The sequence below is a fragment of the Capricornis sumatraensis genome, chromosome 1 (genome assembly GCF_032405125.1).
Source record: "Capricornis sumatraensis isolate serow.1 chromosome 1, serow.2, whole genome shotgun sequence".
NCBI classification, from domain to species: Eukaryota; Metazoa; Chordata; class Mammalia; order Artiodactyla; family Bovidae; genus Capricornis; species Capricornis sumatraensis.
The window spans coordinates 173,531,885-173,545,659 of NC_091069.1; the positions used below are offsets into that span (position 1 = coordinate 173,531,885).

General features: G+C 40.7%; 1 protein-coding gene across 1 annotated transcript in view; it reads left to right on the forward strand.

Annotated features, from left to right (window-relative positions):
• Positions 1-13,775, forward strand: part of SLC49A4 (solute carrier family 49 member 4) — a 101,123-nt gene that overhangs the window by 26,507 nt on the left and 60,841 nt on the right. Inside the window, exon 3 of the mRNA XM_068980353.1 lies at positions 9,605-9,870. Coding sequence (XP_068836454.1) covers positions 9,605-9,870 — 266 coding nt within the window. The remainder of the gene's footprint in view (positions 1-9,604; positions 9,871-13,775) is intronic.

Here is a 13,775-nt window from a genome sequence, read left to right on the forward strand (position 1 = left end):
ATTAAAATTGAAAAAAATTTTTTTAATTTTTATGTGCATATTTTTAAAATATGGGTACTCAGTGCTGGTGGGACAGACACTGCCGACCACTGTTGATGGAATGTAAATTACTTCAGACTCTTCTGAAATATAACTTTGGAGTATATTTCATAAGAGGCTTCCCTGCTGGCTCAGTGGTAAAGAATCCCTCTGCCAATGTAGGAGACAGTTTCAGTCCCTGGGTCGGGAAGATCCCCTGGAGAAGGGAATGGCCACCCACTCCAGAATTCTTGCCTGGAGAATTCCATGGACAGAGGAGCCTGGTGAGCTACAGTCCATGGGGTTGCAAAAGAGCTGGACACAACTTAGCGACTAAGCAACAACAAGAAAATCTTCATACCCTCCAACCTGTTGACCCAAAGGAAACAATTATGAAATGGCAAATATTCTCATACAGAGATTATCACACCTGCATTATTAATATTAGCAAATAAGTAGCAAACAGGAAAATGTCAAGTGAGTTTTCGTACATCTGTATGATACACTATCAATGGAGCCATTAACAATTATGATTGTAAAGAATGAAATGAAAAAATGCTTATGTAGACTATAAAGTTAAAATGATTCAATGCATAAACCTGTTTATTCAGTATAATATCTGTGATTGCCAAAGCCTTTGACTGTGTGTATCACAATAAACTGGGAAAATTCTGAAAGAGATGGGAATACCAGACCACCTGACCTGCATCTTGAGAAACCAATATGCAGGTCAGGAAGCAACAGTTAGAACTGGACATGGAACAACAGATTGGTTCCAAATAGGAAAGGGAGTATGTCAAGGCTGTATATTGTCACCCTGCTTATTTAACTTGTATGCAGAGTACATCATGAGAAACCCTGGGCTGGAAGAAGTACAAGCTGGAATCAAGATTGCCAGGAGAAATATCAATAACCTCAGATATGCAGATGACACCACGTTTACGGCAGAAAGTGAAGAGGAACTAAAAAGCCTCTTGATGAAAGTGAAAGAGGAGAGTGAAAAAGTTGGCTTAAAGCTCAGCATTCAGAAAATGAAGATCATGGCATCTGGTCCCATCACTTCATGGGGAATAGATAGGGAAACAGTGGAAACAGTGTCAGACTTTATTTTTCTGGGCTCCAAAATCACTGCAGATGGTGACTGCAGCCATGAAATTAAAAGATGCTTACTCCTTGGAAGGAAAGTTATGACCAACCTAGATAGTATATTCAAAAGCAGAGAGATTACTTTGCCAACAAAGGTCCATCTAGTCCAGGCTATGGTTTTTCCTGTGGTCATGTATGGATGTGAGAGTTGGACTGTGAAGAAGGCTGAGCGCCAAAGAATTGATGCTTTTGAACTGTGGTGTTGGAGAAGACTCTTGCATGTCCCTTGGACTGCAAGGAGATCCAACCAGTCCATTCTGAAGGAGATCAGCCCTGGGTGTTCTTTGGAAGGAATGATGCTAAAGCTGAAACTCCAGTACTTTGGCCACCTCATGTGAAGCGTTGACTCATTGGAAAAGACTCTGATGCTGGGAGGGATTGGGGGCAGGAGGAGAAGGGGACGACAGAGGATGAGATGGCTGGATGGCATCACTGACTCGATGGACATGAGTCTGAGTTAACTCCGGGAGTTGGTCATGGACAGGGAGGCCTGGCTTGCTGCGATTCATGGGGTCGCAAAGAGTCGGACATGACTGAGCGACTGAACTGAACTGAACTGAACCTGTGCCTACATCTTAATTGAGAGATGCATTTAAAAAAGGAAAAAGGAAGACTGAAAAATCAAAAGATTAGTAATGATTATGTGAGTTACTGAATTATTGAACTTATGGATTTTTGTTCTTCTCTATACACTTATTTTCTACTACAAGTATATATACTTTTAAAGTAAGAGAATAAAATAAAAGTTATGAGAAAAGGAAAATGTTATGAGACCAGGAAAATGTTATGAGACCAAGTAGGGGGAAGTAGTAGGTCTCTCTCAGACCAGGGCTGAGTCCGTTTTTCCCCTGTGCCTTGCTGAGAGATTATCGCATTTGGCCTTAACAATAATCCTGTGAAATAAAGTACCTTTTGGGAAATTGAAACAGAAAGAGAGTAAGTGGTTCACCAAAGATTATAGAGTTAATAAATTTAGCTAAGGCTAGAAGCTGTCTTTTGATATCTAACCAATATTCTTTTTTATTGTGTGTTTTTATGAACTTTCTATAACTGTTTGTGAGAAGTTATTATTATAAGCTTCTTTAGGACCAAGACTATAGTATTTATTTTTATATTACCTTTAATGTCTATCTGAAGATGCCTTGACCATAGTAGATATGCAGTAGATATTTTTAATTGAATCATAATTGGCCAAAATTACTAAAGGGTACAAAAGGGAAATAGATTTTCATAAAAGAAACTGAGGCTATGGTAAAAATCTTTAGAAAGCCCATTCTTTTTCACCATTTCACTTTGTTTCTCCCTTCCTAACTTTCTTTTTCCTGTAATTAATTCATAACATCTCTGACCCTTTTTATTATCTCCTTACACCAAAAAAGGAAAGCTATTACTAGCACTTTCGACCATTGTCAATATCTGGGAAATTCCTTAACACAAGAGTTTATTCTCATGAAGGATGATTAAGAATTGGAAGTTGAGAGAAAGCTTGTGAACCACTGGCATGTTAAGTGTTAGAGATGAGTATTTTTATGGATTCTAAATCATAAAAATACATTGAATTTAAGTTAAGAGTACTGGACTTAAAGTTAGGAAATAGCTGCAGTTTCTAAAATGTTGACTCTTTAATGTTATCCCCAGTGCTAGTCACGATTCTCTGCACATAATAAAAATATGCTAGCTACTGCATGCCTTTAGATCTGAGAACCTTGGGTTATTTCAATAATCAATGATTTTTATCATCACTGTTAGTTACAGAGAACCTTCAGAATGAGGCCTTCTAGAAGAGTAGAAAGATTCGTGGACTGATGAAATCAGGTTTAATTTTGATTTCTGGCCTTGTCCTAACCATTAGCTAGTATGACTTTGGAACTCCCCCCAGTAATATTTTCTGGAGAAAGAATGTTATAAATAAGTTATAAAATAAGTGTGATTTAAAATATATTATTAGCTTTTCTGGAACTCAGGTTTTTTTTTTTTTTAATAAAATGAAGAGAATAGGTTATCTTGCTGAGGTTTGAAGTCTCTTCCAACTGTAAAAATTCTAATTCTGAAACATCATATTATTCTAAGTAGAAAATAATTTAAGAATCCTAGGTATTTGTTCCAGAATGTCAGAAAGCAAAAGATTGGGATGCAAAATATCATTACATACAAGCTAAAATGTCAAGTTCGTGAGAAAACATGAACTTAGAGGTCTTCAGTTTGAACTTTAGCTGTTGGTATTTGTTTGAAAAGCTATAGCATATTGAATCATATGAAAAGGAATGCAGCTGTGCATAAATGCTACACCACGTGCCTCTGAGCCCCAGCCTCTCCACAGCAGGAGCAGTGATTGATGTGCACAGGACCAAGGCAAACAGCCCACCATGGCAGGGGTCCCCAGGCTGAGCAGTGCTGACGGTGGGGGACTGCTCCCACTTCCTAGCCTTTACCACCTGATTCTACCAGTGCTGGAGAAACTCCCAAAGCTCTGGTCTAATCTTCTCAGCCCACTAGGGAAATTCCCGTTTTCCACCTGGCTTGTAGGGAAGGCACAAACTAGGCCTCAGAATAGGCTGCTGCTGCTGCTGCTAAGTCGCTTCAGTCGTGTCTGACTCTGTGCAAGGCTCCGCCATCCCTGGGATTCTCCAGGCAAGAATACTAGAGTGGGTTGCCATTTCCTTCTCCAATGCGTGAAAGTGAAAAGTGAAAGGGAAGTCGCTCAGTCGTGTCCGACTCTTCACGACCCCATGGACTGCAGCCTACCAGGCTTCTCCGTCCATGGGATTTTCAGTAAGGAGAAAAAAATTGACAAAGAGAAAAGACCCAAGAAAGAAGGGAAGAAAAGGAAATTCGGTGGGCTAGGGGGAGAGAAAGAGAGGGAGAAAATTAAGGGACCAGTGAGAGGAGACTGGGATGAAGGAAAGCCTTGCACATGTGTCACGTCTTTAGCTGCAGAGGTCAGGACACCTGCAGCCTCCTAACCAATATATGACTACCCATCTTCATCAGAGGGAGAAGGTAATGGCACCCCACTCCAGTACTCTCGCCTGGAAAATCCCATGGACGGAGGAGCCTGGTAGACTGCAGTCCATGGGGTCGCTAGGAGTTGGACACAACTGAGTGACTTCACTTTCACTTTTCACTTTCATGCATTGGAGAAGGAAATGGCAACCCACTCCAGTATTCTTGCCTGGAGAATCATAGGGATTGGGGAGCCTGGTAGGCTGCTGTCTATGGGGTCACACAGAGTCGGACACGACTGAAGCGACTTAGCAGTAGCAGCAGCATCTTCATCAGGCGCAAAGTTTCAGGTGAGGAAGCCAGGGTTAGACCGCTTGAATTAACCAGTTAGCTTCCTTCAGAAGCTCCGTTATGCTCCAGAGCTTATTGCCCAGGAGACAAAACTACGTCCTCGTACTGCTAATTTCTGCCTGCCCTCCTGTGGTGTACAGTGCTTGAGACAGTGCTGAAGCCTTGACCTTGCTCTTACCACCCTCAGTGTCTTTTTCTAAAAGTTTTGTTTCCCAAATTTGGGGGAAATTTTGTTTTTTGTTTTGCTGACTATAAGCTTTTTAAAACCTAAAAGTGGAACTGATGTGATGTATGTGGTGGAACCTTGTGAGCTTTGAACTGCGTGATCCCAGTTCTCTGTTCTTAGATCCTAGAGAGCATGCCCACTCTCCTCACTCTGGGGAGTTTAGAAACCACAGTCCTGACCCACAAGGAACTTAGCTGATAACTGCAAAACAAAACTAAAGCACATAGTGATGATCCAGAAAAATTAAGTTATGAGATCTACTTTACTTAACGGAAGATTGTGGATAACACCTCTTTTGTTTTTCTGTGTTTTTTTTTTTTTTAAACACCCAACTCAGATCAATAGTTACAAGTTTCTGAAAGCCATCTTCTTTCAGGAGTGCTTCGAAAGCATTAGGACAATCACAACAAGTTGCATTTCTTTCTCAGCACATGAAGGCAGAGAGACTTTTCTGTTCAGACTGTTCATTTAAGCTGCGTGTTTTTCCTTTTCACACTGTTAAGCTTATGTACCTAATGCCTGTGTTTTTAACAACTGGAATGAAGGGTCTAAATGTAAATTTCCAGTTTCTTACATGTCTGACTTCCATCCTCAACAGTCTGTTGAAACTGCCTCTGCTCAGATTATGGAAGACCTCCTTGTTACTAAGGAGCTTATGTTTCAGTTAAACCTTCTTTCTGTTTGATTTAAAACTATTGGCACCTCACTTTCCACTTTTTCAAACCCTTTTCTTCTTAGTTACTATGACGCCAGCCTTTCTTGCTTTTCATTTCTTTTCTACCTCTGTAATTGCTCCTTCTCAATCATCTTTCTAGACTCTTCTTCCTCTGACTGTAGAGTGATGGTTCTCCAGAGTTTCTTCTTCAACCCCATCATATATGTCTCATCTCAGACCTCTTTCCTTAGCCTGTGACCTGTAGTCAAGCACTTACTGCACATTTTTACAGAACTATGAATGTCACCCCCAACATCTAGTCATTCACGTAACCATTGTACCACCTCAGCAGCCCTCCAAACCATCCCTTTTCTGTACCCACTGTTGTTGCCAGTGCCAGCAAATCCTTGTCCTAGACTCCATGCCTGAGGGGGGTTCCACTCTGGCTTTCCTTCAGCTCTGCCATTCCCTATGGGGTGAGGAGTCTGTAGGGCCAAAGGGGCGTGTCTGCCCTGCCCCTTACCACTTTCCAGCTACACAAGACCCCAGCAGGCCCTGCACTGCCTCTTTGCCAGGCCTGTTCTTCCAAGGATGAACTGCATCCCTGGGTGTGCTCCCTGGGCCCAAAGGGTAGCTAAGGGGCAGCTGTTTGGAAGGGGATAAATAGAGCTTGGATGGGATTGGGCCTTCAGGTCCATGTGCGAATACTGTGAAGCCCCTGTGTTGTAGACCAGAGTCAGAGGTCAGAGGGCAAGGAAGGCGGACCACATTGATACTCTTGTCACAGGCCTCACAAGCTTAGACTAGTTATTGCCTTATTTTTCTTTATATTCCTAATATAGTGCTGGTAAGTGACTCTTCAGCTACTCTACTTAAAAAGAGTTTTAGCTTTTTAATTTTAAATTTGCATGCACCTATTGCTATCACAGTCCCTACCCAGTACACAGTGAATACTCAGTACATGTTGGTTGAATGAATTAAACAACACACTGCTTGTACTGACGAATTTATAATTATTTCCAGAGAAGGCAATGGCACCACTTCAGTACCCTTGCCTGGAAAATCCCATGGACCGAGGAGCCTGGCGGGCTGCAGTCCATGGGGTTGCTAAGAGTCGGACATGACTGAGCGACTTCACTTTCACTTTTCACTTTCATGCTTTGGAGAAGGAAATGGCAACCCACTCCAGTGTTCTTGCCTGGAGAATCCCAGGGACAGCGGAGCCTAGTGGGCTGCCGTCTATGGGGTCACACGCGTCAGACATGACTGAAGTGACTTAGCAGCAGCAGCAGCATAATTATTTCCTCTTCTTAATTGTCATTTTTAAAGAATTTATGGTAATGTTTTGTATGATTTTATTGTGTCTTAGGGCCAACAATTTTTCAGGAAAAAACATACATCTAATTTTGCATTACTATTAAATGGAAAAACTAGACTTTATACATGTGTGTGTGTATGTATATATATGTAACTTAATTTTATTTCTAAATATAATTTTACAAACTAATTTCTTAAAACAGGGTAAGTTAATGCCTGACAGAAACCTACGTCAGGCAAACGTGAAAATCTTTACATTACAGATTGGTGTTGTGCCGTGGTCACCGGATGGCAGGGCTTATAACCAGTTAGTAAGTGACAAATCCTGAGGGGTTGTAGGATACAAATTCAGGAAGGAAGAAAACTAAGTTCTGGAAGATTTAAATATGCTGGAAAGAGCAGGGACTGGATTTCCCTGCCAGATTCCCATGAATTCAGAGGATAACCCCCAATCCTGTAGGTTCCAGTTCTCCTACTGAACTCATTTATGAGGAGTACATTTATGTATGATGACTTTTAATGCAAAAAAAAAACCCCCACACACACACAATTATTTAAATTAGAATAATTTTTAAACACCAAATCAGCATGTTTTTCACTGTGGTTTTTCACTTTGATAATCCATGTTGTAGATGCACAAAGACCCCAGCAATCCCAAGTTTGGTGACCTTTTAGACTTAGAAGCCATCCAAATTGTCCTTAGTACCACATGACTTTAGCAGGTATGCTTGTGTTAGAAATATCCAGATCTGTGCATTGAGTAAACTGGACTAGGATGGTCCTCATATTATCTCAAGCTCTCACGTTCTATGACATGTACATTTGCTGCTTGGAAAATAATCTTTTCATGATTCCACTGAGAGGTAGCAGAAGTTGAGCCGTGGCAGTTATTTGAGTTTTACACCTTAATTTTCAGGATTCATTCTGTTTTATCAAGTGGTTTTTAAAAAATATGTCTTTATTTATTTGGCTGCACTGAGTCTTAGTTCTAGCACACGGGATCTCGAGTTGCAGCCTGTGAACTCCTAGCTGTGGCATGTGGGATCCAGTTCCCCTGAGTTGGGGTCAGCAGGCAAGTGTTTTTCTTTGTTTTTGATAGATTGTTCTTTCCATGTTCTCCTTCCCCTCTTAACATGTTTAGGCATAATAAGTCTTGCTCATTCCAATCCTTCTCCTTCTAGATGGGCTGAGTCTTTCAGGAACACCTCATTAAAGGTGTTAAATATCACAGTAGCTACCATTATGAGCCATCATGCATTGTTTGATTGTTGTACCGTCACGAGTCATGATTAAGGGAGTCGTGATTAAAACCACTTAATGACAGTGTTTCAAGAATATTTCTATGATGAAGTTGCTGTGTGACAGCTGAGGATCCTCTGGCATTTGGAGGAGGTATTTGGTTTATAAACAGTTTAATTGTGTTTGTCATTTAGAAAATAGTTCCCCTTACATGAACATATTTTTAAATGTCTTTGGTCCCCTAAATTTAGTAATATTAATGATTCTGGAAGCTATTTTGCCTTCAAATAGCTTTTCCAACATGTACAAAGATTTGAGCAGACGTAATTCACATATTCTACTTCCCCCTCACTTGTGCTTCTACATTAAGAGCCTTACCCCTACCCACATGCCTGTTTATTTTCCCTCCTACATTCAAAAAACTTTTATCAAGGTGGTACTTGTTAAAAGGAAGATCTGACACCCACACGGTGATTAAAAAGCAAAAGGAACAGAAGGAAAAAGTAGTATCCTATATATGTCATGTACACTGTTCCTTTCTTTTCCTTTACCTCCAAAGCAGAAGAGGTTGACTCACTTCTCTTGTTTTGTCTGTGCTTTTTGAACTTCTGACTTCTTTTCTGCTTCAAGGCTAGTTTTGAATGTGAATGTTTATGTTGGGGGTGGAAAAAGAAATATGGGAAAAGGGTTTTCGTGTTCCGTGTTCATCAGGGAACAGGACAGAGCACTGAACAGAATACGGTAATGAGGAAGGGTGAGCGCAAGAACAAATGAAATGGAAGCAAGGAGCTACTCTTCACTAAGCCTTGCAATTAAAGTCTGAGGCTGGAAAGGACCTAGGGATCTGTAATTATAGTATCTTCACCTAACAAATACTCATGACATGCAGACTGAAATTAAACTAACCTCTTCATTTTATGGGAGAAGGAATGGAATCCCACAAAGACATATTACCCAGGAGCATTAAAGTAGTTAGGTGCAGACAAAATCCTCTGATTTCTTGACCAGTTCCTCTTCCATTAGAAGATTCTATAATGTTTATTTTTCCTTTTTTGTATTTCCGTTATCCTGCAGAGAGTAGGTGTGAAATGTTGAGCTCATTTGTGTTATTTGTAGGGCTGGAGGCACTTACTAGGTGTCTATAAGTGGCAGTCTCAGAGGATATGGAATTGGGAGTCAGACCTGGGTCTGAATCTTAGCTTTGCCTGTTAGCACTTGGGCAAGTTTTTTATGTTTCCAAGCCAAAGCTTTCACATTTCATTAAATGGAGATAATAATATCTTGCACATAATGTTGTGATAATAAATAAAACAAGGTTATTGAAAGTATTTACTTTGGTACATGGCACAAATCACAGGCTTCAGTAAATATTTGTGAAATGAATAAGGGGTGACCATTGGTGTATTATGGTTATATGCAGTTATTTGTGGCTTTCCAGGTGGCGCTAGTGGTAAAGAACCTGCTTGCCAGTGCAGAAGACATAAAAGATCCAGGTTCGATTTCTGGGTCAGAAAGATCCCCTGGAGGAGGAAATGGCAACCCACTCCAGTATTCTTGCCCACAGAGAGTCACCATACTTTACCTTCCAGGTGTCTCTTGTTCTTTATAGATATGTATTATTGCTGTAGTAAACACTGTTGGCTAACTCCTTTTGTCTAGAAGATGCCTATTTTAGCTACCTCACAGCCTTTTAATTTGTTTGATTCCAGACTAATCCATGGAGGACAGCTGTTAAATGGATTGGCAGGTCCAACTGTAATGAACGCAGCTCCATTCCTGTCCACAACGTGGTTCTCTGCAGACGAGCGGGCCACTGCCACAGCTATCGCGTCGATGCTCAGCTACCTCGGGGGAGCTTGTGCATTTTTAGTTGGACCACTTGTCGTTCCAGCTCCCAATGGGACAGCACCTCTTCTTGCTTCTGAGAATAGCAGGGCCCACATTAAAGATCTCATAGAGACTGTATTATATGCAGGTATTTTAAAGTTTATTTTCTTCTTGTTCTATTTTGTCTTTTATCCTTGTCATTTTCACTCTACTTTTTGTATACCAGATCACTTCTTAAAAATAGAGGACTAATCCATACATATTCTGAGAAGGCAATGGCACCCCACTCCAGTACTCTTGCCTGGAAAATCCCAATGGACGGAGGAGCCTGGTAGGCTGCAGTCCATGGGGTCACTAAGAGTCGGACATGACTGAGCGACTTCACTTTCACTTTGCACTTTCATGCATTGGAGAAGGAAATGGCAACCCACTCCAGTGTTCTTGCCTGGAGAATCCCAGGGACGGGAGAGCCTGGTGGGCTACCGTCTATGGGGTCGCACAGAGTCGGACACGACTGAAGCGACTTAGCAGCCATACATATTCATATATGTGCTTCCCTTCCATATAATATGGAGATGCCTATTTAAAACTTATGCTTTCTAGGAAGTGTCAGTCAGTCAGTCAGTCAGTCAGTTCAGTCGCTCAGTCGTGTCCGACTTCGCGACCCCATGAATCGCAGCACGCCAGGCCTCCCTGTCCATCACCAGCTCCTGGAGTTCACTCAGACTCATGTCCATTGAGTCAGTGATGCCATCCAGCCATCTCATCCTCTGTCGTCCCCTTTTCCTCCTGCCCTCAATCCCTCCCAGCATCAGAGTCTTTTCCAATGAGTCAACTCTTCGCGTGAGGAGGCCAAAGTACTGGAGTTTCAGCTTTCGTAAGTTTAAAATGCATTATTGCTACATGAAAGGTTATTTCCTAACTTTACTCTTCCCATCTGTTTACAGTTAAGAACTGTATAACACCTTGTCTAGTGTCTTTTCTAAATATCAGTGTAAAAAACTGAACATAGCAATCCATGATACATGTTTGTTAAGCCTCTATCGGTAGGTGTTAAGTCCATTTTCTCCCTGTAGTTTCCTGTTATTGGCCATGTTCTCTAACTTCATAAACGTAGATCACCCATGATTGTCCTTTTCATTTCCTACTCTCTGTATGTTTAGTCTATTAATAAGGGATGTTGACCTTTTCGAAACATTTTCTAGGTCCTTTCTGTTTATTTTAGACTCAAGCCCTAGTCCACTCTTAAATCTTAAGTATATTGCCTCTCCCCGTATGCCTGTTCATTATTTCCTTCTGCATTCAGAAAACTTTTTGTAAGTGTTTCACTATGTACCAAACATCATGGTAAGCACTGGGAATTGGCAAGTTCACTGATGAGATCATTTCAATGTAAATAAGGGTATACAGAGCTTGGGAAGCCTAACTGACCTGGCTTTGGGGAGAAGTTGAGGAGTCAGGGAAGACTTCACTAGGAATGTGATAATCAAAACTAAGAACTTCACAGGTGTTCACTGAATGTTCAAGTGGGTTAAGGTGTCCCTCATAGAAGGGCTTAGATCTGGTGAGAGTGGTGAAAGGTGGAGCTAGAGAGGTAAGTCAGGCCACGCAAGCCTTCTAAGCAGAGGTAAAGGGTTTGAAGTTCACCAGGTTGTAGGCAAAGGCCACGCTCCAGGGACTTCTACACTAGAGAGCTATATGATGGAACTTATATCTCAGAAATCTGATGTGGAGGGGATAAAAGTGAAATTAGAGGTGGTGGTGGTAAATAAAGCTCCCTGTAGACGACTCACTCCTTTTAAAGAAAGAAGCTGAAATGTAAGAATAATAAAACCAAAAGTAGGTAAAACAAATGTTGAATTTTATTTTGGTTATATCATTTCTTTTTATTGAACGCTTAGGCAGTTGCTGTGTCTTTTCAATGCCTGGATTTTAGGCACTGCTGCTGCTGCTGCTAAGTTGCTTCAGTCGTGTCCGACTCTCTGTGACCCCATAGACGGCAGCCCACCAGGCCCCCCCATCCCTGGGATTCTCCAGGCAAGAACACTGGAGTGGGTTGCCATTTCCTTCTCCTACTGGGCATGTATTAATGCTCTGCATCCTCTGGCTAATGACTCCCAGGCCGTCAAGCAGAAATCCGTATTCAAAGCTTCCAGCTATTGCTTCAGTGCTTTCATATTTTCCCATTTGTTTTCCTGAGATCATGTCCCATGACCCTTCTTTCTATGAAAAAATAATTTGCCTAGAATCATGACCTTAAAAGATTAATGATTCTTAAACTAAAATTTTTGCAAACAAAGACATTATAAGTAAGCTGTAGACCAATACACATAGGCACATAAGCCCTGAACAAAATACTAGCAAACAAATCCAGTAACATAATAAGGATTATACACCACCACAAAATGGGTTTTATTCCTGGAATACAAGTTGGTTTAACATTCAAAATCCAGTTAACATAATATGTTAATAGAATAAAGGAGAAAAACTATATGATCATCTTAATGGATGGGGGCAAAAAAAGCATTTGACAAATCCAGCACCCTTTAAAGATAAAAACATCCCCAAATTAGAAATAGACAAGAACTCCTTCAACCAAGTAATACTAGGGCATCTATGAAAAACACATACATAAGATCATATTTAATGGTCAAAGACTAAATGCATCCCCCCACCCCCACCACCAAGAACAGGATCACTGAGTAAGAAAAAGAAGTAAAAGTCATCTAGATCAGAAAGGAGGAAGTAAAACTATCTCTGTTGAAAATGGCATGATCTTGAGTATATAAAAATCCTTTGTAAATTACTGAAAAAGACTAATAGATCTAAAAAACAAATTCAGCAAAAACAAACAAGCTCATGCTAAAAAAAAAGTTTTAGGATGCAAGATTAATATATAAAAATCAACTGTATTTCTATACACTTGTAATGAACAGTCCAAATATGTAATTAGGAAAACAGTGCATTTGCAATAGCCTCAAAAAGAATAAAATATTCAGGAATAAATTAAGAAAATAAGCATAATACTAGCACTCTGAAGACTATAAGGCACTGTTGGAAACAATTAAAGAAGACCTAAAGAAATGGAAAGACATCCTGTTCATGTGTTGGAAGTTTAAATATTGAAGATGATAATACTACCCACATGTATCTACAAATTAAATGCAATCTCAATTAATATTTAGCTGCCTTTGTTACAGAAATTGACAAACATCCTAAAATTTGTATGGAAATGCAAGGGACTCAGAATAGCCAAAACAGCCTTGAAAAGGAATAACATTGGAGAACTCACAATTCCCAGTTTCAAAACTTACTACAAAGCTGCACTGATCAAAACAGCTTGATATTGGTATAATGACAGACATATAAATCAACAGAACAGAAGTGAGATTCCAAAAATTACACCACTACATTTATAGTGAAATGACTTTTCAACTTGATATTATAGTCAATTGACTTTGGAACAACAGTGCCAAGCCAATTCAAAGGGAAAAGAAAAGTGATATTGGAATAACTGGATCAGTTCAGTTCGGTTGCTCAGTCGTGTCCGACTCTTTGTGGCCCCATGAATCGCAGCAAGCCAGGCCTCCCTGTCCATCACCAACTCCCGGAGTTCACTCAGACTCACGTCCATCGAGTCAGTGATGCCATCCAGCCATCTCTTCCTCTGTCGTCCCCTTTTCCTCCTGCCCCCAATCCCTCCCAGCATCAGGGTCTTTTCCAATAAGTCAACTCTTCGCATGAGGTGGCCAAAGTACTGGAGTTTCAGCTTCAGTATCAGTCCTTCCAAAGAACACCCAGGGCTGATCTCCTTCAGAATGGACTGGTTGGATCTCCTTGCAGTCCAAGGGACATGCAAGAGTCTTCTCCAACACCACAGTTCAAAAGCATCAATTCTTCGGTGCTCAGCTTTCTTCACAGTCCAACTCTCACGTCCATACATGACCACTGGAAAAACCATAGCCTTGACTAGATGAACCTTTGATGGCAAAGTAATGTCTCTGCTTTTCAGTATGCTATCTAGGTTGGTCATAACTTTCCTTCCAAGGAGTA